The 25,987-nt window shown below is 37.0% G+C and overlaps 1 protein-coding gene across 2 annotated transcripts; it reads right to left on the bottom strand.

The window, feature by feature from the left end:
• Positions 1-714: 714 nt before the first annotated feature.
• On the bottom strand, positions 715-25,897 carry chrna11 (cholinergic receptor, nicotinic, alpha 11). Of its 2 annotated transcripts, none has more exons than XM_051873771.1 (10): positions 25,726-25,897; positions 22,934-23,073; positions 22,437-22,481; positions 21,858-21,967; positions 20,738-20,817; positions 13,598-13,765; positions 10,666-10,860; positions 7,359-7,445; positions 6,456-6,565; positions 715-1,830 (listed from the first exon to the last, which is right to left on the bottom strand). In XM_051873771.1, the coding sequence occupies exons 1-10, from the start codon at positions 25,775-25,777 to the stop codon at positions 1,048-1,050; spliced, it is 1,770 nt and encodes a 589-aa protein (XP_051729731.1). In that variant the 5' UTR covers positions 25,778-25,897; the 3' UTR covers positions 715-1,047. The 2 variants fall into 2 exon arrangements, with proteins under 2 accessions (XP_051729731.1, XP_051729732.1); XM_051873772.1 differs by having other exon boundaries at positions 25,698-25,867.
• Positions 25,898-25,987: the final 90 nt, after the last annotated feature.

The following is a 25,987-nucleotide window of genomic DNA, read 5'->3' as shown; positions in this document are numbered from 1 at the left end:
CATGATGAGCTATTTCTCTACGACAGCGAAGCCATACTTCCTCTTGCCAGTAAATGTTGCTGAGTCTCACTTACCCCCCAACCGCCTTCTCTGTCTGTTTCTGTCCATCCCTCTCCAATTCCCCTATCACTCTTTCATTTTCTTATCCATTTGTCTGATCCACTTCTTCAGCCCATCCTTCTTTCGTTTTGCGCTGACTGTGTCTCTTTCTCTAATACACTCGGTCTCATTTTGTCTTTCATTACCCTTGTTCTGCTCTTGCCTCGTCTTCCTGGGAGGCCCTAATCTCTCCATCGGTCTACATCTCTGTCCACGTCATTGGGGTATTCCATCTTTCACTTCTTCTGTATCTCTCCATTAACTGAACCACTCAAACCCTCCAGCAGTTCTCAAAGTCTCCCCTCTGTCCTTGAAACAAGCGCCTTTTTCATTTTTTAAGAAGAGCATTTTTGATCTGGGTTCATATGAGCCATTCACTGCACGTCTGCCACTATTATCAATATTTCTCTCTGTCTCTTCAGCTTTTTCCCTCCCTCTCTCCTCGCCTACCCGTAGATGAACGTTACCAAAATATATTTTGACATCATAGAGAAGTTTTGTACTGTGCTAGATGTTAGATGTACAATGTCACACAAGTTTGAGTAACACGACTGGCCATTCCTCAGAGGTTCATGTCAGGTTATGAGGCGTTTGACACAGTTGAAAGGTCATTAATCAGTGTTTTCACTTTTTTATGTTTCGTTTTTCATTCATTCCATAGCCGAACATTTTACCATATAGCGAACCAACCCCTTTTGTCATTTACAAATCTTTCGGTGAAGGTCTTTAGCGTTCCACCAGCAAAGTTCAGTCTGAGATGTCTGAGTGGGCCTTAAATCTCCAGGATATTAGCCAATCAGAAGTATTCTCGATTCAGACCTCGGGATCCTGCATTATTCCAATAACAGTCTTGGAAAAAAGCTTAGTCACTGTTTTGAGGAGAAGAATACTTCCCAATTACGGTCAAACCCAAGTTTCCCGAATGCACATTCTCTGCCGACACAGCAATCAGATGAAGTCCTTAGAAACTGCCTCCACAAAGTTAGGTGCTGACATAAGAATGGAGATGGTGCAGATGATGTTGAAAACGCTGAACGCCACCAGACAAAGTCGGTCAATTACGGCTGCAGCAAACTTCCACTGTTCAGCCACGCTGTCATTCTCGTCCTGTCCGCGGAACCTATCAGCAACAAAGCGCACCTCTTCTAAAATAGCCTGAAGCTGTGGGTCTCCTCCGCTGCTGGTTCCCGAGCAAGAACAGCCTCCGCCACCGCCGGACACCGTGCTCGGACAACCCGTGGCCTCCAGATTGGGCGTGGGAGGCGGCGGAGGGCTGCAGAACTGTGAGGGCAGGTGAGGTGGCGGACTGGAGCCTACTGCTGGGGGCGACACCACCGCAGAACGCGGGCCGCCCGACATGCTGTTTCTCTGCACGGAATCTGCGAGCAAGGATGGCGGTGAAGCTTCGTCCAGACTGGAGAATCCGATGTAGAGCAGGTTGCCATTGTTGTTGGCGCTGCTGGTCTGGTTGTGGAGATGGTGGGCGTGCCCGGCGGCAGCGGCAGCTTGAAGGAGGCTCTGGGGATGAAGCGGGTGGAGCGTTGAGGATGTGTGGTGGTGATGAAGATCTGCAGAGGCGGAACCGGGTGCATTTGGCAGGCTGCCGCTCTGGGAACCTGAAGAGCAACGTCGTAAGTGGGGAGCACAAGGAGGGCGCTCAGGGTCTTCGCTCTCACCTGGACGCTTCATACGCAAAAACCAAGCCACCCACTGGAGCAAAACTACCTGAACCTAAGAGAAGGAAGATGAAGAGGGAAAAATGTGTAAATGAACGTACAACAAATATAACACACACACATATTATTATATATATATATATGGTCAGGTCAAAGTGTCTGAATAATTTTTGGTTCCAAATTGCTATCAGTTTTACTGGTAGTCTACTGTATGAAGAATTTTTGGGTATAATATGTCACAGTTTAGTTTATTTTGCTATCCTCACTTACATAAATGAACTATAGTGTCCTGCACCCACTAGTAAAAATATATCAAAAATATTAAAAAATAATTTTTGGTTTGACTGTATGTATGTATACATACATACATATATACACACACACACACATACATATATATATATATATATATATATATATATATATATATATATATATACACGGTACACACACACATACTATATATATAATATATAATATACAATATCCAGCAAATATACCCCTCACATTAATTACTGCCATTTCAAAAGAACATAACCATAATAATGTTAGTATATTTAATACATTTAAATAAATATACTTATTTATTTATTTATTTATTTATTTTTCATTTCTATTTTAATATGTGCAGGGGAGAAAAAACAACAAAATAAATAAAAATAATATTGTACCTTTTTATTCTGACAGCAAGTCTTGGTTATTTATAAATGCAAAAAAATAAACCTCATATTTTCTATTTAAAAAGTACATCAAATTTATTTTAGAATTTGTTTTTAAATCCTCACACCATGCTACTCTTATAATAAATTCTTATCTATGCATTATTCAAAAATGTATGATAAATCAAAGCCATCTGTCCTGTACCATATGCGTTTCTTAGTGCTGCTAGTTTCAGTGTTGTTAGCTGTTGTGGATACTGTAAGAATTATTTATTTAAAGCTGAATTAATAAAACTGTGTAATTGAAGTTTTTTTAATAAGACTGGGGGATAACACATTTTGTCCCTCAAGCTAAAATAATATTATCTTTATATACATCTCCAATCTTACTTATTCCCCTATGGTACCAACTTTTAAAACCAAATCAGATATCCCCCATATCCTGTTTTCTCAGTAAACAACATTAGCTTTGAATATTAAAAGTAAATTCCCCTCCAACCAAGCGTAAGCTGGTAATTTTATGTATGTATGAGAAAGCATGCATTTCACAGCAGTGCGTCAAGCCATTTTGAACTATATATTGCCCATGCTCTACACGTACAGTCTAAACAAAATGATACAGCACTGTCTGAGCAAAAAAAAAATAAAGCAAAATAATCCATGCAATTTTTTTTCCAAGCACTAGTTATAGCGTCTGCTGAGTCAAGAGGAGAAGTTTTGGAAGGAAAGGAGTTGTAAAACAGTAACATATGACAGCAAGGACTATGACACAGAGAGATATAAAGAGGTGACAAGCTGGAATTATTCAGTTGTACTGCCAAGTCCTGGCCAAGGAGAGGCATAAAGCATGGCAAAATGTATGACTAGTGAGGTTGGCACTGCTATCATTCGCAGAAAAACTGCAGTTTAAGCAACAAGGTTCTTCTTTGGCATCTTCACACATATTTTGGTGTATTAAAAGATCACCCAATGCATGTTTGGCTACATAAACAAAATTAGTGCCACTAGTGCAGTATCACAGACTTTGCAGAATGTAATGAAAGAACGGGTATTACTAACAAACTCTGGACGGTCTTAATTCGCTCCTCTTTTATTTTCTTCTATAAATACAAGTCTTTGATAAGTATTGCAAAAACATCTTTCCCTGATCAGTATCCACCTTACCCTTCCCTTTTAGCATCTTCTTCTGAACTATATCTCTTTTAGTTCTTTACATCTTAAGATAACAACCATTGCTGTTATGTAAGCATTGCTTTTTCCAGGTTGTTCAGAGAAAGAGGGTTTTCTTTTGAGTTCCTCTGAGTCCTGGCTCTGATGGACATTTTCAGTAACTACACATGCTGAGTATTGGCTGTGAATGTTGCTAAAAGCTGATCCCAGGAGAGGATCCTAGGACGTTGTGCTAAGGCAAGCACATCACTATTATTATTGCTCATACCTCTAACCTTCAGTATTAATCCTCAAATTGTGTGGCTAAGATGTGCTATTATACTCTAAAAAAGATGGTTCTTTGAAAGGTTCTTTACATGTAGTAACAGTTCTATTTAGAACCATATCATTCTGAATAACCGTTTATAACGGTTCTTTGTGTTAGAGTTTAGGGTTCTTTATTCCCGCCTTTTTGTTTTTTGAATCTGTAACTGTCAAAGCCACTTCTGGAGTAACGAATGGGTTAACATTCAACAGTAATGAAGGGGGTGGGTCTTTGCGAAGGGTCAATTACGTAGACTGTCAACACTCTTAACAGTTAAATTATTTCTTTCTTAAAATGTCTATTAATTTTAACTTTAAAAACTAACTGATTTCCTACCAATCATGTCTTTTTCTCTTTTTAGTTAGAACATGTAAGTGTGACCAGCTCTGTTCAGTTAAGGATACTCATTTTCTCTTTTCCACAAAGTAATACAGATACTGAATTTACGATCCATATTGTTAGATTTTTTTTAATTATTACTTTATGCATAAACATACCCAGTCACGAAAAAAAATTAAAGCTATCCCATGAATTTTCTATCACTTTTTCCTTTTAATATTGTAAAGGGCTCACATACTATCAATTTTTGCTCATTTTGGCCTTCATAAACATAATTGTTTTTACATAAACAACTGGAAGAGACACACTGTAACTAAACTCAATTGTGTATTTCAGATGCTGTCCCCATCATCTGTAGAGAGAAACTTCTGCTTAAAATACACACATAATGATGGACGTAAAAACATCATAGAGGATTGTGAAAATATTTCACTGGAACTTGGTCTTCATTACATCTATATCATGTTCAATGTCCATTTTTATTTATTAATGTATTCAGCTAATAACTGTTGTTAGGGCACTGACATTTTTGCTACAGTTTGCCAAATAAATACATATAAATAAAAGTACTTTTATTTAGTTAGTTAGTTAGTTAGTAAATCCCAAATACCACCAACGAGATATTATAAGACCAGGCAATAAAACTATAAACTATAAAACTAAAAACTATATTAATAATAATATATAAAAATATGAATACTACTACTACTACTACTACTACTAATAATAATAATAATATGAAGATACTAATATTAATGAAAAACTATTTTTAAAAAGATTATTTATAACACCATTAAGATCCTATATAGCACTTTCAAAACATGTTTCTTTATGAAACCTTATAAAAATGGTTCTATTTGGCCGAAGAACCCTAATTTGGTACTGTTTAGAACCATTTTTCTTAAAGGGATAGTTCACCCAAAAATGAAAATTATCCCATGATTTACTCACCCTCAAACCATCCTAGATGTATATGACTATCTTCTTTCAGACAAACACAATCGGAGATATATTTAAAAATATCCTTAGTCCTCCGAGGTTTATAATGGCAGTGAATGGGGGGGCCGCATTTTGAAGTAAAAAATAATGCATCGATCCATAAAAAAAAAGTAATCCATACAACTCCAGGGGGTTAATAAAGGCCTTCTGAAGCGAAGCAATTCATTTTTGTACTTCAAAACATGGCCCCCCCAGTCACTGCCATTTATAAACCTTGGAGGACTAAAGATATTTTTAAATATCTGATTGTGTTCGTCTGAAAGAAGATAGTCATATACACTTAGGATGGTTTGAGGATGAGTTAATCATGGTTTAATTTTCATTTTTGGGTGAACTATCCCTTTAAGAGTGTACTTTTCTAAACAATGAGACATGCTGTTTTTATCTGGTGGCGGATAATTTTATAGACTTTTTCTATAAAAATATTTCTATTTCAAATGAATGCTGTACTTTCTATTCAACAAATAATCCTGAAAAAATCTATAATGGTGTCCACAAAAATATTAAGCAGCACAACATAAGAAATGTTTCTTAAGCATCAAATTTGCATATTAAATGATATCTGAAAACAGGTGATAAAGACTGGAGTAACAACTGCAGAAAATTCAGGTTTGCCATCAAAGGAATACATTAAATTTTAAAATATATTAAAGCAGTTCTTTTATATTGTAATAATATTTCACAATATTACTGTTTTTAATCAATAAATGCAGCCTTGGTGAGCATGAGAGACTTTCCAAAACATCTTACGACCCCAAACTTTTGAACAGTAGCTGCATATATGCACTTGAGACCACTCGCAGTTTGTTCAGAAACATGTAAAAATCTAGTTTTGATGCAGAATTGATGTTAGTGTCCCTGAGTTAATACACCTGTCAGCTTCCTCGTGTTGTTGCATTTGGCTTTGTAAGTGAATGGGGTTCGATCAGCAGGACCGGGGCACATCAGCTGAGCTGCTAATTGGCTTGCAGAATACAGTGAAATACGGTCATTCATCAGCGCGGACAGATTGCAGATCTATATCCATCTGCATCCCAATTACTCATTTAGTCCCCATCTGTTGGCTTTATCTCTATTATCATTGAATAAGTAAATTACCGCTTTCAATGCAACTGACATGAGAGACATTGTTGCTTGCTTAAAGGGGAAAAAAAAAAAACATTTGTGTATTCAGGCACAGTATATGTGTTTGTGTGTGAGTAGACGTACCCATTTTGGCATGTTTCCTCCGTTGGGGTCATGATGGTGATATTGGAGCACAACCACCGTCGCAATAACTGACATTCCAACTATGATCATTATACTGGCAAAATACTGCCCTGAGAGAGAGACAAAGAGAGAAAGGAAGAGAATACGGTATGCATAAACCTTTCATTTATTACTCTCTTAGCAGAATAGCTTTTTATTATCCGGTCATACTAGTAAAAACCAGGGCAAATGTAACAAAAAGGGGGCATTGATTATAAAAGAGTGACGCATGGAAGAAAGGGAGAATGAGGAACAGATGAGTGAACCATAAAAACTCAATCATAAAGGAGAGGGGGAAGCAGACAGAAGAGACAAAGTGCGGTGGGTGAACACTCTTCCAGCAAACGCATTTCTGCAGATTACATCTTTGCGGCGTCTGAGGGCCTATAAACCAGAGGATGGGAAAAGAGAATGTGGGGCGAATTGTTTTTTTGTTTTTTTCTCCCTAGGAGGATCATCTCTATCTTTAGGTCTGTTTCATTTTGATGTTTCTCCTGCTTCTTCTCTCTCCTGACCTGCCCATCATTTCCATTTAACGGTCTTTTATGGTTCATGTTGCAAATTACTATGAGAAGCCAAGCGTACGGTTGCCAAGACCAGGGCTTTTGGCCATGATACAGAATAGTGATCAGTTTATTCTCCAGTGGTGCAATGTGTGGATCTGAGCACACACAAACTATACATCCCAAATTTTACATATCATTAAATTCAAAGACTCGCATGAAGTCTAATATATTCAAAGCGCCCTGTGTTTTTATTTGCAACTGAAATAAGTGGGGCAGACACTTGCTGAAATATACTGTACAAAATACATGTGCATTAAAATATGTTAAAATATGCAAAAAATGAACATGCATGCTTTACCTATTAGCGGGATGGAGTCTGAGGTTGCTGGCATGATCTCTGCCACCAACAACATGAAGACTGTTAATGAGAGTAGCACAGTAATACCTGTGAATAGGTATAAAACAAAAAGAAATGGACTTCATGAAACATACATGTAACTGCATATAATGAATTCTACACAAATGCTAAGACATTAGTTGTTTATAGTTAGTTCATTCAACTATGAAATTAATGTTTATTTAAAGGGTTAGTTCACCCAAAAATGAAAATTCTGTCATTAATTACTCACCTTCCGTTCATCTTCGGAACACAAATTAAGATATTTTTGATAAAATCCGATGGCTCAGTGAGGCCTCCATTGACAGCAAGACAATTAACACTTTCAAATTCCCAGAAAAGTACTGAAGACATATTTAAAACAGTTCATGTGACTACAGTGGTTCAATCTTAATGTTATGTTTTGTTTTTTTGGTGCACAAAAAGTATTCTCGTCACTTCATAACATTAAGGTTGAACCACTGTAGTCACATGAACTGTTTTAAATACGTCTTTAGTAGCTTTCTGGGCATTTGAAAGTGTTAATTATCTTGCTGTCAATTGAGGCCTCACTGAGCCATCGGATTTTATCAAAAATATCTTAATTTGTGCTCCGAAGATGAGCGGAAGGTGAGTAATTAATGACAGAATTTTCATTTTTGGGTGAACTAACCCTTTAATCTAGATTCTATATCTGTTATTTAAAATAAATCATGTCTACAAAATTAGATAATCAGAAATATAAATAAATTCAGTGTCTCCAAATCTTGGCAGTATATATATATTTACATTTGTATATATAGATTATATATATAGTAGGCATTAAATCTCCAACCCTGCAGTCTAGATATTAGCATCTGCCACGGAAAAATCAATATCAGCTGACTACTAAAATAAATGCATAGTTATACAGCATCTCTAGTTATGTGCGACATTGGCACTACATAAGATGCCCAAACACAGCTTCTTATTGGATGTAACTCATCTTGACAGAATTTGATTGGATCTGATTGGACGGCCGTGCAGGGTTTGATGGAGTGATACATAAAGTGAATTACATCAGGCCATTTCTCTTCCTCAATCGCTCTTTAGTTCAGTTCAAGTCATCTCCCTCCCTCTCCGGCTGCTATCCATCTCTCCCTCCTCTCTCACCACACACACAATCCATCCATCTCTATCTGCCGTTTAAATCTGCTTCCGCTCTCTCACTCAACCTCCTTCCTCTTACATGTGTTTTTGCTCAGATTTATAAGTGCTATCTTGGCATAATGAACCCTTAATAAAATTATTGTCACAAATACTCTGCCAAATTAGACTAATTGAATTCATCAAAACAAAAAACACTCTTGGCTTATAATCAGGGCTACCAGTAAAATGAATTAATTTCATGATATGCTGATTCATTAACTGCAATTATTGGAGCTTTCACTGTTTGTATCACTCACTAACAGCCTGTGCATTAGTGGTGAGAATGAGTGAGTCATTGAATCGTTCACTCATCCGATTTGTTCAAAACACTGATTCATTTAGGAACAAAACAATTGACTGCCTTAATGAGCGATTCTTTGAGTCACTCACTCATCCGTTTCATTTGAAAACACTGATTTATTGGTTGTTTGGAAATATTTTCTTTGGCAGTGCAAAATTAGAAAAAATAACTGCCAATATCGGTTAAAAAAAAAATGTAAGTTGCTCTTGTTTATTGAACTGGTGTATAAAAGCAAAATAATATATATAATTCATTAAATTAACTTTGCTTTTTTTTAAAGAAGTATCACTAACTCTTATCAATTTGAGGTAGAGGAGGTTGTTGTCTCTTAAAGTGATAGTCTAAACAACCTCATGTCATTCCAAACCTGTATGACTTTCTTCTTCTGTGGAAAAAAAAAAAATTATATTTTGAAGAATGTTGGTAACCAAGCAGTTTCGGTTCCCATTGTATTTTCAATTTCAATGGGAACCAAAATGGTTTGGTTCCCAACATTCTCCAAAATATATTTTTTTTATGATCCACAGAAGAAAGTCATACAGGTTTGGAACAACATGAGAGTAGGTAAATGATGACAGAATGTTCATGTTTGGGTGAACTATCCCTTTTTACATACGTGACCATGGACCACAAAACCAGTCATAAGGGTCAATTTTTTGAAATTGAGATTTATACATCATCTGAAAGCTGAATAAATAAACTTTCCATTGATGTATGGTTTGTTAGGATAGGACAGTATTTGGCCGAGATGCAACTATTTGAAAATCTGGAATCTGAGGGTGCAAAAAAATCGAAATATTGAGAAAATCGCCTTTAAAGTTGTCCAAATGAAGTCCTTAGCAACGCATATCCACTTAAAAAAATACATTTTTGATATATTTATGGTAGGAAATTTACAAAATATCTTCATGATCTTTACTTAATATCCTAATAATTTTTGTCATAAAAGAAAAATCAATCATTTTGACCCATACAATGTATTGTTGGGTATTGCTACAAATATACCTGTGTGACTTACGACTGGTTTTGTGGTCCAGGGTCACATATGCTTCTTAAAACATAAAGCATATAAAAAATTATGTATGAACTTTTTTGAGCTCTATCCTAAAACTAGGTTCTGATACTTTGTCAATCAAAGATGTTTCAATAATTGCAAGCCTGGTTCCTGGAAAGTGCAATGCATTCTTTCTCTTTCTCTCTTACACACATTGACTCATCCCTGCTTTAATTACATCAATAGATTAATTGCCCATATGAGTGTACAGCAAAGCACTTCCCTTCACCATGCTTGCAGTGATAATGCATTCTTGAATTGAGGAAACTGCCTCATTTCCTTTCTCTTTGGTTGCTCTAAGCTTCTGCCTTTTTGCTTCTCCACTTAAATATATTGTGAATGCCCTTCAGTTCACGCCTCTTTACATTTCTTGACAGTCATATCTAAAGTTCCTTCCATTCCATCTCTGATGACTGTTTTTTCTTCTTTGAACTGTACGCTTTTGATGGTAAAGGTCTCTTGACAGAGAGCGAAAAAAAAACATGGATAAAAGCCCTTGATGTGAACCAAGAGTTCATTTGACATGACACAATCAGGCGATATCTTTGAAATGAGCACCCACACATTTTCTGTTGCATGTCCCTGCTCTCTGTTTTGTGACTAGACCTTGGCAAGCCTGCGGAATTATTTTTTCCTTTGCACTGAAAATGAGATATGCCAGATATGCAAATATATACAACATTCTTCTTCCAAATCAATCATTTTTATTTATAAAACATGTAGATAATCCCTTTCTTTCATAATACCTAGTGAGATCTTCTCTCCAGAGTCGGCAGGCAGTAGAAAGATAAGCAAGGTCATGGATGAAAGGAGAACACAGGGAACAAGAAGGTTCAAGGCGTAGTAGAGCGTCCGTCTGCGCATGGTCACCACAAATGTCACATCTGGATAGGGTTCCTTACAGCAGTCGTAGTACATCTCGTTTCTTGAGCCCGGCACACCTGATTAGACACAGCATGTGAGGAGAATAATGAGTATACAATGATGAAGGTATATATAAAAAAACAAAACGTGTGTACTTGTATTTCTGTGTATTGGTCTTATGTTCAAAGAGAGGCTGTTGTCCTCAAGAGTAGCCGATGCCGCTCTTCCACCTTTGATCTACTAGGTAAAAACATCCTAATCAGCAGATGCCAGCCAGAGGCAAGTTCTTCCCTGAGACTGAGCATCACGCTTTTATCAGAACATCATTAGAGATCCCCAAAACTTTTTTATATCGTCCTCTATAGACTCTCAAGAATGTGAAAGGAAAGTATGAGACTAAGAGGGAAACCACTAAAAGAAAAGCTTTGCAGACTGAAATATGTTGCCATTAGATGAGCTACATCAGGTTTGACATCTATTACATATTATATATATTATTTGGTCACAAGAGACAGAAAAAGTACCATTGGCGCATTGTGTCATTTATGTAGTCCATTTCATTACATGTAAACAACCAGCAAGGATATTCTTCAAAAATGCACCCCTTATGATCCACAGAAGAGGAAAAAACACATACAGTTGGTGAGTAAATTACTTAAGTTTCATTTTTGGGCGAAATATTCCTTTAAAGCATAAACCAACTCGAACAGCTTAGGGGTTCCCAACCACATTCCTGGAGGCCCCCAAACACTGCATGTTTTCCATGTCTTAAACAAACACACCTGATTCAAATCATCAGCTCATTAGTAGAGACTCCAAGACCTGAAATGGGTGTGTCAGACAAAGGACAGATACAAAATATGCAGTGTTGGGGTGCCTCCAGGAACGTGGTTGGGAACCACTAGTCTACCTGCCTGCTTTAACCAGGGGTCAGTTCCATAAACACAACCACTATGATAAGACTGTGTCTTAAAGGCACAATATGTAAGATTTTTAGATTAAAATATCAAAAAAAAAAAACAGCAAAATAATGTTATATGTTTTGTTGACTTGTGTACTTACATAATCCCAAACATTTCCAAGAATCTTTAAATCCAGAGAAATCAGCAATTTTAACCAGTGTAACGGACCGTGTCATTGTGCCACTTGTCAATGACGTCATATCAGCGTTACCCTCTATTTCCAATTTTACTTTAGTAGAAATCATGGAATCACCAAAGACATTTTAATATATCATGTGTTTTATTAGACAGGTGAGCAACTGTTTGGATACATTTATCAACAGAAAACGAATCATTGTTATATAGCTTAACACAGTCTTATTGTTTGAATCGCTTACTTTCTTGATTTACCATGCCTCAGAGACAACACAATTCTGTCAAGTGGCTAACAGCATCATCAGAGAGCTTTCTTCATCATACAATATATTTTAAAATTAATTGCATGGCATTTAGCAACACAAGTCATCCAGGTTTTATTAATATGCTATTCTAATATCGATCTTACTGCAAAGTGCAACAAGTGTCTCATACCAGCCACTGAGCGAATGCACAGAGTAACGTTATAACTTTCAACACACTCAAATGTATTTAGTATGATTGTTTTAACCATGAAAAACAACGCTGCGTTACCCCACATTCGCAACGAAAAGAGCCGAAGCAGCCAACTGCAGCATAAGCATAATAAAAGCTCTGCTGGACTCGAGAGCGGTGTCTCGCGCAGGTATCTCTCATTAGTATATTCATTCCGCGACTTCATTCCACTCCCACGGCTCTCGGCCCCACCCTGCTTCATACCACAGTAACGTTAATAAAACTTTGATACATTAGCTCATCCATGAAGATGATTTCTACCCGAGTCCGTCGGATTCCTTTCCATCGGCTGTGGAGGTGAAGACAACAACTCCCATGAATCCATGCTCAGCGTTATCAAACTACAATGTTTTGAATAAGCGACCTCTAGCGGCAAAAATTACATATAGTGCCTTTATGAACAAGTCTGACTGATCTACTGTACAGATGAGTAACTTGTAAGACTAGTCTAAGCAGTTTATGAAAAAAGCCACAGGTTGAGCTCAGCAATAACGACTATAATCCAGCAAATTAACTACCTAAACCAGTTTGGACCAGCTAATAATCATAAATAAACAACTCTGACCAGATAGCTGGTTTTAATTACTCCCATGAGCTGGTTTTAATTCAAAAAGGCTTGTAATGTTAAGACAATGCAAATTGTTTCTGTCTTTTTAATATCAAGTAAGTACGCAGAACAATTAAAAACGTTAAAGAAAAGTTCAAGAGTGTGACTGGCATGATATTACAGACCTGCACAGCGAGACAGAAAGAAAAATAGTGAATTACGCAACAGAATAAATCAGAAGAGAGTCAGTAAGAGACAGAATTGTGCAGCGCAAGATGTTTTTCCAGTCGGCTTCCTCTTATCCACTCAATTTAATTACATTAATTTGAATACTAACAGGCTCACTGGATGGACTATGAATGAATATGAATGGACATGAATTTAAGAAGTAGGGCTGGATATTTTCTTTTTCAATTCTAAAGCATATTTCTGTTCTATAAAGGAGTTATAACAGTTATTCTCTGGCCTTTGGGCTATACTTAAAATTTTTACTTTTTAAAAATATGCAGTATGCATTTTAACCATTTAAACATGCAGCTGCCAAACTGACCTCTCATTGCCTGAGTCATTGTCGGTTACTACAGCAACACAAAGCGTACATCATAATCTGCCTGTGGGCGTTATGTTCGCTTGATCGTGAGAAGTTTACAGGAGATGTTGGCTGTACTCACTCACCCACAAGGTCCCATTCTCCGTTGGGCATGTAGCCAGAGATATCAGCCTCATTCATCTGGAGATCCAGCAGCCATCCGTCAAATGTCCACGAGCCGAATTTAAGCTCGCATTTCTGGATGTCAAATGGAAACCAGCGTACATCTACATTGCAGGTGCTCATGAAGATACCTGGGATGAAGAGAACAAATAAGAGAAAAAAAAAAAATATTCTTTTCATTCTGATCCAGAGTCAGCATTCAAACAGCCTGAAGAATGTACTGCCTCGAAATGCCACACTTCTTCTTCATCAGCGCCGTATTGCAACAGCCAACTCCAGATTGAATCCAATTGACCTTTTTACTGGAGTAAAACCAGATAGTTAAAAGATACACATTCAGAAACGGCGGAGCGGTAGGAAACACCATTACATAATGTCCTTTATGCACTGTACGAATACCCAGGCTGACACTCTCATTATTATCACACACACAGACACCAGCTAGATGAATCATATCACTAACTAAATAGACTCACTCAAGTTTAAATACTACAAAATAGGGCAGATAATCTCATTATTGTTTCAAACAGCTTGCAAATAAGCCATTTTGAATGCTGAAAATGAGAATTATGACAGATATGAATGAGAATGGTAATAAGTGTAATTTGTTCTATACCACACAGCAGTAGAAGCCACCGCCTCAAACAGCGTCCTAATCATACACTTACATATTTATTGAAGAAATCACATTTGAGATGGAACAGAAGCTGGAAAAGGGAAGCTCAATATGTTGCCTCTGAACACTGATTTAACAATCCTGCAAATTTACCCAGCATGTGCATGAACCTTTTACAGTCTGTTCTAAACAAGTGATTCTCAGGCAGCAAACATATTAAAAAACATAAGGACTGAATCACCACAGATGTGTAAATGAACAGTACTTGTGCTTGAATGAGGTTATTGAAGAACTGACAAACTGCAAGCTGTAGCACATTTACTTTTCAATTGCTAAGGTGTTCTGAGTGATTGCTAGGTGGTTACTTAATGGCCGCAAAAAAAAAGCTCATCCTGATTTCAATCACTTACCAAAGTAATAGCACATATCGCTCATGTAGTAGGTATCATTCATGTCTGTAGCACAAATTGTGAGGGTAAACAGAAGTTTAATATTTAGGCTTAGTAGTTTGTTTAAATGATTAGCAAACACCTTGAGTAACAGTATTGCATAAGTAATTCAAAGACATTACTTGAATACTTATTAAAGTGCATTTCAAAAGGTAAAAAACAGAACATGCTGTTCTTCCCCTGACTTTGCTAAATACATTGCGTTTGAAAAATAGTTTCCAGAGCTGAGAAAAAGAAAGAAAACAGTTAAAGGACTGCATTCAAAAAAGAGAAAAATTGATCTCCCAAAAGAAAGTGATATTTTTCAGGTCATACATTATGTTCTGCTGCCACAAATCTCTTCAAACTGATCTACACTGCTTCAGAAAGTTCCTAAATAATTCACCTCTGCGCTGGGCCTCTGATATGAGACACAAGTTCCCCCTTTAATCTCTGGTCCAGATGAAGACCAGAAAGTCTTCTGAAAATGGTCCCAGGAACTCAATTCCCAGTTTGGGCTTCAAAAAATGAACCACTTTGAAAATGCTTGGCCTGATCCTACTACAGTCGTAAGCCACAAACTTCATAACTTCTCACCAAAGAAAGGGCGAGAGCAAATAGCTTCTTCTATTGTAGACTCATCTTTTCCCCATATATGTATATATACAGGGCTTGACATTAACACCCGCCAACCACCCGGGGTTAATGTCGAGTAACGCAGACACTACTACTAGCCACTTTGGTGGGTCTCCCCTCACTCCCCGCCTCCCCTCACTCATTTGTTTCATTTGCTCCGGATGAATATTGATGGTGTTACAGGGCTTGAATTTCAGCAAGGGATTGCGCATAATTTTACTTATTCCCACAGATTTTGTCACACCAAAGTGTGCCACATAAAGCTGTCTCTCAGTACAAAATGAGTTCTTTTTCTTTGCACTTAAACAGTCAAATACGAAATACTTGGCAAGTATTCACGTAAACAGTCAGTTATGTTTTAAGTGAACATAAACAGTTGAGAAAGAAAACGTGTAACAGTACAACGGATCCGTACGTGAGGTCTTAAAGTGACAGCAGCCTCATATACCTGCTGCCAAATTATGAGATAATGTTAAAAATATCTATATGGCAGTTTTCCCCCATGGTATCGATGTCAAAATGGTGGCCAGTGAAAATGCTGAGTGGCTTGTAACTTTGGGAAACCACTAGCCACAGTCACAATCCCTGTATATATATATATATATATATATATATATATGATACTCTGATGGCTTAAATCCTTCATATGCCAAAGTTTAATACTTAGCATTTCTACTTAAATCCCTAACCCTAAGTATGAGTAATTTGCCTTATAAAGCATCACTAATTACATTTGGGCCTACTTATGGAACTGGGGGTCTTCCATGTGGCTAGGATCCAGTGCCTGTCCTAATGCATTTGCAAGAAGATTATTTTTCCTTCTGAAAAAAAAAAGAAAAGAAAAAAACTGTTGTAGGCACAAACTAAAATATGCCTATCCGCTGACAGTGAAACTAAGTGAAGGGGGCCAGTGTGTGACTCACTTATAAAAAATTAGCCAGTATTGCATTTTTCCAAAGGTTTCCCATCCACAAATATCATTCCACTGAGAATTACTCAGCACTTAGACTGACACCCACTTTTGTCTTTGCTAACTGGACACCCTCTAGCATATATAAAAACCTCCTCTGGTACCTTGACATTTCAAGAAATCTTATCCAGGGCAGTTTACAGTACACTCAAGAGCACAATGGTAATTTTTTCAAATCAGTCTAAATCTAAATCAATACCGAACTTAAACACAGCTCAGTCTAAGCACCTCAGATCTCCACTGGATTTTTGCTGCCTTTCTTTTCCATGTCGACGGCTTCTACTCCAGGGAACCAGGTGACTAATCCTAAGAGCTAATCAATAACAACGGCTAGCGAGCTAGCAAACCCACTCCCGCTAAATGGATTCTTCAGATGAGAGGCATGGGGCAAGCAGTAAAGACGGTGAAAAATATTGAATGAGATGACGCAGGGAAGAGCAGAAACCTTTAGCTGAGTGAAGCAGTCGGTGCGTGCTAAAAACCTGTTATGAGCTCTTATACATCTGCTGATCACAGTTCCATATGCCTGGGGTGATATGTAATATGTGATATGTAATATTCATGTATTTTTGGACGTTTCACTGGTCTCCACCACCTTTTTTTTTTTTGTCACAAGGTAATTCTATGTAGAAAAATGTGTGTGTGTGAAATTTTCATTTTAATGTCAGCTACCCTGCATTTGTCTGAAAATTACAAAGATACAGAACCAAAGCCTGACCAAACCCTTCTTTGTATGGCAAAAATAAACAAAATGCACCAAATACACACCCCAGCTGTGTGTAATACACACATGAAGGAACTGTAGTTTGCTTTAAATCTGTCAGAAATATGAGTCACCAGCCCTACAGGGCATCTCCTGTCAGTACAGACAGAAATGCCAGCAAAATGAGTCAATATTAGACTAGAGTGATCCACTCTGAAATTAACTTTGCTGTCAACACAAGCCGCTCATTGCAGATCATTCTAAATGAGTCTCTGATCCACTGCACATTTATAGTGTTCGTGTTCATATCATTCAAAATCAGAGTACTGAGAAATAATGAAACCTTTCAGAAGAACATGTTCGGGTCACATTTCAACAAGAACAAAAATGTTCATAAATATGCATTGAGACTTTTTCTTGCATTCTCTGCATGACAATTAAGCACAAATATATATATTATACTGTGCTGCTTCAAAGTTTGTGAACCACTTGCAGAATCTGTGAAAATGTGAATAATTTTAACAAAATAAGAGGGATCATACAAAATGCATATCATTTTTTATTTAGTACTGTCCTGAGTTAGATATTTTACATAAACGATGTTTACATAAAGAAAAAAATAGCTGAATTTATAAATATGACCCAATTCAAAAGTTTATGAACCCTTGATTCTTAATACTGTGTGTCATTACCTGGATGATCCATGACTGTTTGTTTGTTTTGTGATGGTTGTTCATGAGTCGCTTGTTTGTCCTGAGCAGTTAAACTGAGCTCTGTTCTTCAAAAAAATCCTCCAGGTCCCAAACATTCTTCAGTTTTCCAGCATCTTCTGCGTATTTGAACCCTTTCCAGCAGTGACTGTATGATTTTGAGATCCGTCTTTTCACACTGAGGACAATTGAGGGACTCAAACACAACTATTAAAAAAGGTTCAAACATTCACTGATGCTCCAGAAGGAAACACGATGCATTAAGAGCCAGGGGGTGAAAACATTCGAGACCTGGAGGATTTTTCTGAAGAACGCTGGGCAGTTTAACTGCTCAGGACAAACAAGTGACTCATGAACAACCATCACAAAACAAAAAAAAAACGGTTGTAGATCATCCAGGTAACGACACACTATTAAGAATCAATGGTTCACAAACTTTTGAGCAGGTCGTTTTTATAAATTCAGCTATTTTGTTGTTTTGTGGAGTTTATGTAAACATTTTTTATGCAAAAGATCTTACTCAGGACAGTACTAAATAAAAAAATAACATGCATATTGTATGATCCCTCTTATTTTGTTAAAATTATTCATATTTTCACAGATTCTGCAAGGGGTTCACAAACTTTCAAGCAGCACTGTATATTGTGTGTATATATATATATATATATATATATATATATATATATATATATATATATATATATATATATATATATATGTATATATATATATATATATATATGTATATAGCACTAAACATCAATGTTCACATTCAATAACCACTAAGCCAGGTAGTCATCAGATTTAGGGCTTTGATTAATTCAAATTGAAAAGTAAATATGAGAAAAGATTCCAACTTTCATAAGGTTTATAAATAATGTATAATACACAAAAATGTATAATATATAGATATATATACAAATAAATACACATATATAACGCAAATATCTAATCAGCCAATCACATGGCAGCAAATCAATGCATAAAGTCATGTAGACATGGTCAAAACGATCTGCTGAAGTTCAAACTGAGCATCAGAATGAGGAAGAAATGTGGTTTAAGTGACTTTGAACGTGGCATGGTTGTTGGTACCAGACAGGCTGGTCTGTGTATTTCAGAAATACTGGGATTTTCACACACAGCTGTCTCTAGGGTTAACAGAGAATAGTCCAAACAAGAGAAAATATCCAGTGAGCAGCAGTTCTGTGGGGCGAAAATGCCTTGTTGGTGCCAGAGGTCAGAGGAGAATGACCAGACTGGTTCGAGCTGATAAAAAGGCAACAGTAACTCAATAACCAGTTGTTACAATCAAGGTCTGCAGAAGAGCTTCTCTGAACACACAAACGAATCTTGAAGCAGATGAGCTACAGCAGCAGAGGACCACGCCGGGTGCCACTCCTGTCAGCTAAGAACAGGAAACTGAGGCTACAACTCGCACAGCCTCACCAAAATTGGACAATAAAAGATTGGAAAAAAGCTGCCTGGTCTGATGAGTCTCAATTTCTGCTGCGACATTCAGTAGGGTCAGAATTTGGTGTAAACAACATGAAAGCACAGATCCATCCTGCCTTGTATCAACGGATCAGGCTGCTGGTGGTGTAATGGTGTGATGGGATATTTTCTTGGTACACTTTGGGCCCCTTAGTACCAATTGAGCATCGTTTAAATGCAACAGCCTGAGTATTGTTGCTGACCATGTCCATTCCTTTATGACTACAGTGTACCCGTCCTCTGATGGCTACTTCCAGCAGGATAATGCACCATGTCACAAAGCTCAATTCAAACTGGTTTCTTGGACATGACAATGAGTTCACTATATGTAAATTTCTAAATATGTGGTAGATTTGCAGATGCTGTAAAACCTTTCCGTGTATCTATCTTCTCATCAGCATCCATGTGTATTACATCACTGACTGGCATAGTCGCCAAGACAAACAGTTGCAGCAAATAAACAAAGCTTTACTTTGCATTAGATTTTGTCTCCGTGTGTGTCCTTGGCATCTGCCCAGATCACTGGATTACCAAAATCTCTTTACACCCACAAGCCACCAATGAATAAACATATTTCTGAAAACAAGATATGAGATTTTCTCTCTCTCTGATTATGTCTGTCTTTTTTCTCCCTGCTCATTTCCTCTCTTTATCGCTCTGCCTGACTTGACTTCAAAAAGACATTTGATTTCTGTTTGCTACTGAGGGACTGGATGACTTTAATGCAAAGAAGAGAAAAGCAGCATTAAATTGCGATGAAATCAGCATGAGCGGCAAATACGAGCCATTGGGGCACGATCTGCTTGTGATAGCGAATGTGTTTGTTTGCATCTGCAGTGACTGAGGGTTATTTAAAGACTCCAGCTTCATTGCTGAGCGAGTTGTTGTGTATGAATCTGCATGTGTGTGAGTGTAAGAGAGAGAAAAAGAGATGTTTTTCTTCACAGACACAAGCTTGTGACTGGAGAAACCATGTCATTGCTTCAGCCTGTTTTTATACATACAATGCATATATTTTCATCAAAGGGAGATTTGTTCTCATTCAGTTTTCCAAAAATATCACAATATGCATTTGCAATGCACATTCTTAAGTACTACTGCCCTCAGAGGAAATGAAGTAGCTGTAACATAATTCATGAACTCTCTATTTCCTTTTGCACCATAAACGTCCCTGTTTCTGATGTGCAAATCTATAAATTGATGACCCATGAACCATCATTTACTACGGAACATGAAAGAGGGTTCTTTGATTTCCATACTCAGTATGCAGAGAACTCTTTAACACTTAGACAGCTTCAAAAAAATTGTCTTTACATCTGTACGATTGCACTTCTACCGACAATATTCACGTGTGCTTCAACTGTTGCTCTTCTCATAAACCAGATGACCTTTTCCTACTTCCTTTCCCTTCATTTCCATGCAAAAATCATTTTATAGCCTAACACTTTACTTTGAATGCCACTGGTGTTTTTGTGTTATGAACCGCAGCTTACTATTGCTTTTATCATTATATGCAACATAAACCTTAAGCATAAGCGTTCACACTGACCTGGAGGCAGGTAGGTGCAGTAGCCACTGGAGTTCACTATAATATTCGACTTGAAGGTGGAGTCAAACTTGTCATCTGCACTGAAAATAGAGAAAGGGTGAATATTTTAGTCTTTTTTATGTTATGTTTATACAAATAGTATGGAAAGGACATGAAATTAATGGGAGAGGATGAGGGCAGGAATCAGAAAAGCCAGATTTGAACCACGAGCACTAAACATCAACATTAAATACCCACTAAGCCACGCCTCCAACATAATTTTTTAAGACAAAGACACGATTAACAGTCAGATGCAGTAATAAGGACAAGATCCTGATGCAAATTTAGGCAGTCATGAGAATCAGGGCTTTGATTAACTCAAAGTGAAAATTAAATATGAGAAAAGATTCCTGCGGTTCATAAGGTTATAACTAGGTATGAATGAATAATGTGCCTTTCAAAAATTAGCTTAAGGCCATGATTAAATTTAATGTACAACTAAGCAGCAAGCTCCCTTGTGAATCAGCTCTGAATTAAAAAACGGAAAGTCTACAGCGAAGGATGTTAATAGGCTGTTTGGACACCAGCTCTTCGACTAAACGATCTGCTTTTGCCCAAGGACCAAATTTTCAGTTCATTGATCTGTAGTTGCTCTTCTGTTTAGCCTCACAGTTTGAATTATGGCTCTAATACTGCAATCCTCAATCACACGCGAACAAACCTACGTCTGCTGATTCCGATTCCCAAGGATTCTTTACCCAAGTTCATGCGGATTGCCATCTTTGATGCTGCAGTTAAAAGTATATCATCTCGCTGAAGGATTTTATTCTTATTCTGAAGTGTCTGCCTGCATGATCATTGTAATTACTGGGTTTCAGAGCTATTACTTCATATCTCGTTGAGGGACATACCATATACTTGTTTTCATTTAGGAAACACTTTTTTTCCCCAAAGCGACTTACAAATGCGAAGTATTCAGATACAAGACGAAGATGGAAATATATCACAGTATTTGGGCAGGTTTTTATTCCTGTAAAAGATCCCCAGAGGAAAAGCAAAACCTTACAGGAGAATAATAATACTATTTAATGCAAAAATAATGGAAAATAGTCTTGTTTCATAATTATAAATACTTATATACCTATTGTACAGCAGGATGTCTGGTGTCCACACTTGGTCTGTGGTGAAGCGAAGGTTTTTGACACCTGGGTATTCAGATTGGTTCCACTGCAGGTAATAATCATGCCAGTGCTGAGAAATATATAGAGAAAGAACCATTTCAGCCATTTCAATACACGCATGTACTAAATTAATATGCTTTAAAAGGCCAGATTTAATAGAGGTGTAATGCTGATTACCACAAAAAATAATTTCGACTTGTGTCTTACATAAAATATTCTGTTAAAATGTGTGTATTAAAGCTGTTTAAATCATTTTTACAGACATTTTCATGGAAATGTTGTCATGTCAACAAGGTTGTAAAAGAAAAGGATAGTCAGTGATTTGTTTTGTGGCCTTATTATTCAAACAGTGAGTATTTAGCATTTATGGATTGGCCCCATTCACTTCCATTGAAAGTGCCTTACTGTAACCCATATTTTTGCTTTTTTTTAATACCTTGTACTGAACCTAGAACAACTGATGTCATTGATGGATATATTGATATAACACTAGCTCATTTAGTTATGAAAATACAAAGGTTTACTAAGACGTGGCTTACCATGTTAAGCCAGATATTGGAGGTCAGTACTTGATTTTTCTCATCCTGTGTGAGCAAAAAAAGTTAGAGTGAGTTTAAAATCCATTGTGAGCTTAATGATAAATGTCACAGCATGACAACTGTAAATACCATGTAGGGAGTAAAATAAAACTGGTGGCAAAGTCTGTCAGTCAAAGCTGAAAATAGACCACTATTTTCAGCTCTAGACAAATTCAAAAAATATTTTAGACAAAGAACATCAATATGTTGGTGGTGACAGGAAAAGGGAAAACACGGTGAAACAAATGGATAAAGAATTGCATGAAACATCCAGAACCAGATAAAAATCTAAATTCAGACAGGCCCAGAAAGCAGCACACATAGCATTTAGGAATATATTGTTGGATTTATGTATGGATTTATACAAGACTAGACGAACTAGATGAAATACACCATGGCTTGCAATATCAGATAACCATACTCCATAAAAGAAAATGAGAGAAAAAATTGTGACTTACCACATCCATGATCTGTATCAAGCTCATAGACAGAAAGACAGTGAGAGGTTGAGAGTCATTGGCAACAGGCCTCTCCATGCGGTTATAATCCTTCAGGAGGTTTTTTAACAGGGTCCGCTGATATGGACCTTGCAACGACACTGACAGAAGACATGAATGTACTGTACCACCCAGAACAGAGACTTCAAATCAAGACATCAGTTCACTGAGCCAAGACACATACAGAGAGACAGTTAGTAAGATGACAGACAGACAGACAGATAGACGGATAGATGGATGGATGGATGGATGGATGGATGGATGGAAGACAGACAGACAGACAGACAGACAGACAGATAGATAGATAGATAGATAGATAGATAGATAGATAGATAGATAGATAGATAGATAGATAGATAAAAGAAACTGGTGTGAAGATAAATCAGAGGTGTAAACGTTCCCATTTGCTAATTAGTTTCATTAGCTTTTAGTTTAAAATTTGCTGTTGTAAATTCTCAATAAATATATAAGTGAAGAACCAGAGTTTAAAAACGTCTTATTTCTGCATAAAAACCCCAGAAAAGATGTTTAAAAGCCGTGTGAAGAGTCTGTATGTGCGCAGCATGTGTGGATAAGAAATGACTGAATGGAAGAGAAAAAATTTAGCAAACGGTTAAAAGCAAGAATGGACCCTCTCTTAAATTTATTAGCCTACTCTCATTTACACTACAAAAACAGTGCCAGCCTCCACCAATAACAACAGGTTTAATATTATCAGATTCCCACTGGCATTCTCAACTGACTAGGACCACTAGCAGCAATGAAAGCATAACATAGAGCTTGTAGCATTACTGACATGAAACATCCTTCAGGGCGATTCTGTATAGTTCAGCAAAATCATCAACCAACGTAAGACAGGTTTTCCCTAAAGCATCTGCAGGGCATGAGACTCGACACAACTGGAAAACACCCTCGGCTGCATAATTACTAAGGTTAAGAAATAAATAGAAATAAAGGTGGAGGGATGCCATAAGCATTGTAGGAGTGAGGTAATCAGCCATATTCCCTTGCAGTGTTTGACAGAATTAAACAAACATGCTCCGCCCACCTACACATCTGCATCCTGCATCTATATACACCTACACATTTGAACCTCTCGCTCTTCAATCAATCAAAACATAAAATGTGTATATTCAGTGAGCCATGCGTTCACCAATGACTTGACACTCAATCAAGTATGGTAATTAGACCCAAGAAATTATTTATATTTGATGATAATTAATTTTAATAGTTAAAACCAGTGTTCACAGCATGTCTACGACTCTGCCTATACCTTTTCTTTGTGAATTAAATTACATGGTTTCTTCATCAAAAACCAGAAAGTACACTGGACACTTTAAGGTGAAGATATTTATTGCTTTCAGAGAATGAATAAAATAAATATCTGTTGAAAAATTAAGTTTTAATTTAAACTCGAAATGTGCCAAAAACACTGCAAATATGCAGATATCTCAAGCAAATGTTCTGTTTGGGATCTGACAGACCTCAAGGCCATTTTTATGATATTGATTTTTTTTTTTTTTTTAATAATACTTAAATAAATATAACATATAACATAACACTGAAATATCAGAAATATTTTTCTTAGAGAAATGATTATAAAACTTTCACAGACAAGAAAAATGTTACATTTTTAGTGGTCAGAAAGATTAAAAGAATTTGCATGCAAAGACTCATTCCTGATGCCATGATTTATTTTACTTGTGCGTTTAAACAGAAGCAACATTACTAAAATTAACACCAGTTACCTTTCTGAAAAGTTCACGAATACTTTGTGGTAAAACGAAGGGTTAAAGCTTCAATAATATCAGTCTACTGGTCAGAAGAACTCATTAAAATAATTTAAAGTCAGAATAAGAAGTCAATTTTGAAATTATTATTACTATTTTTCAGTGTACATTACAGGGTCTCTCAGAAAACACATAAAAATAGTAAAAGAATAAAAAAAGTCAGCAGAATCCTATACTCAGAAACGTAATTTCTATCAAAACACTGCAACTGTGCAAACAAACATGAAAACACTGAATATTCTGTGATGTGACAATTAAAAAAAAATGATAAAGAGAATTATTTATTAAAAGAATGTACGTGAAATGAATCCAGATGACCAGGTGTGAGACTGACAACCTAAATAAAAGTTCTGCTTTATGACAGACAGGTGAAGAGAGGGAAAGAATGAAAGATAAAATAGAGAGAGGCTTTCCATGGCAACACACACACTTCCGCTTTAGTCCTTCTACTCCACTGCAGCAACATGTCCATAAAAACAACCAGAGAACTGAATCTACAAAAGCATTCTGTGCCTCAGTCACCTCCATGCAGTCTATGTACTCGTGGATTTAGAGGAATGAATGAACGAGAGAGAGAGAAAGAGAGAGAGAAGACAGGAGGGAGAGAGAAGGTGCAATTTATGATTGCAGCTTCTAATTCTTCATGGCAAAGCAATTTTGTCTCATTCTCCCTCTTGTTCCCTCTGATTCAGTCTGATTTTTCCCTCTTTTCTCTCTCGCTTGACTGCAACAGTGGTAAAAAATAAATAAATAAATAAAAACATGAAACATCTGGGGGCAGAAGGTAGCCAACAGGCAAACAGGTTTGCGGAGCACACATATACGAGAACCGAAAACAAAACAAGATCTTAAGCCGCTTTCTTTTAAATGTGCGTTCAAGTCTACATCGCTTTCCTGAATAACTATTTCATACACACACAGATTTATATACTTACATGCATGTGCACATAGTGAGGAACCTACCCTGGATCAAAGCGGAGATCCCACACAGAGTGAAAGCCAAAGAGTGCCACATTCCAGGAGATATAAAGGAAAAGCAGGGCAGAAAAACAGGAATATGTTCGGATATGGAGAGAGGAGGAGGAAATATCCTGGTGGAGTGAAGGAGAGGAGAGGAAAGCAAGAGCTGGCTTGATGTAAGCAGTGGACAGAATAAATGTGGAAGAGAGAGAGAGAGAGAGAGAGAGAGAGAGAGAGAGAGAGAGAGAGAGCTTACCCAGTGATG

Source organism: Ctenopharyngodon idella, chromosome 19, assembly GCF_019924925.1.
Source record: "Ctenopharyngodon idella isolate HZGC_01 chromosome 19, HZGC01, whole genome shotgun sequence".
Taxonomy (NCBI): Eukaryota; Metazoa; Chordata; class Actinopteri; order Cypriniformes; family Xenocyprididae; genus Ctenopharyngodon; species Ctenopharyngodon idella.
Note: the sequence above shows the minus strand (reverse complement) of the source record. Positions and strands in the feature narration are given on the sequence as shown.

Bases quoted from the DNA above. Each gene is read 5' to 3' on its own strand.
- chrna11 (XM_051873771.1), bottom strand. From the start codon at position 25,777: ATGTGGCACTCTTTGGCTTTCACTCTGTGTGGGATCTCCGCTTTGATC. The intron at 23,074-25,725 runs GTAGGTTCCTCA...GTCTTCTGTCAG, and splicing joins GATCTCCGCTTTGATCCAGG to TGTCGTTGCAAGGTCCATAT. The intron at 6,566-7,358 runs GTAAAGCATGCA...TCTCTCTCTCAG, and splicing joins AGACTCCATCCCGCTAATAG to GGCAGTATTTTGCCAGTATA.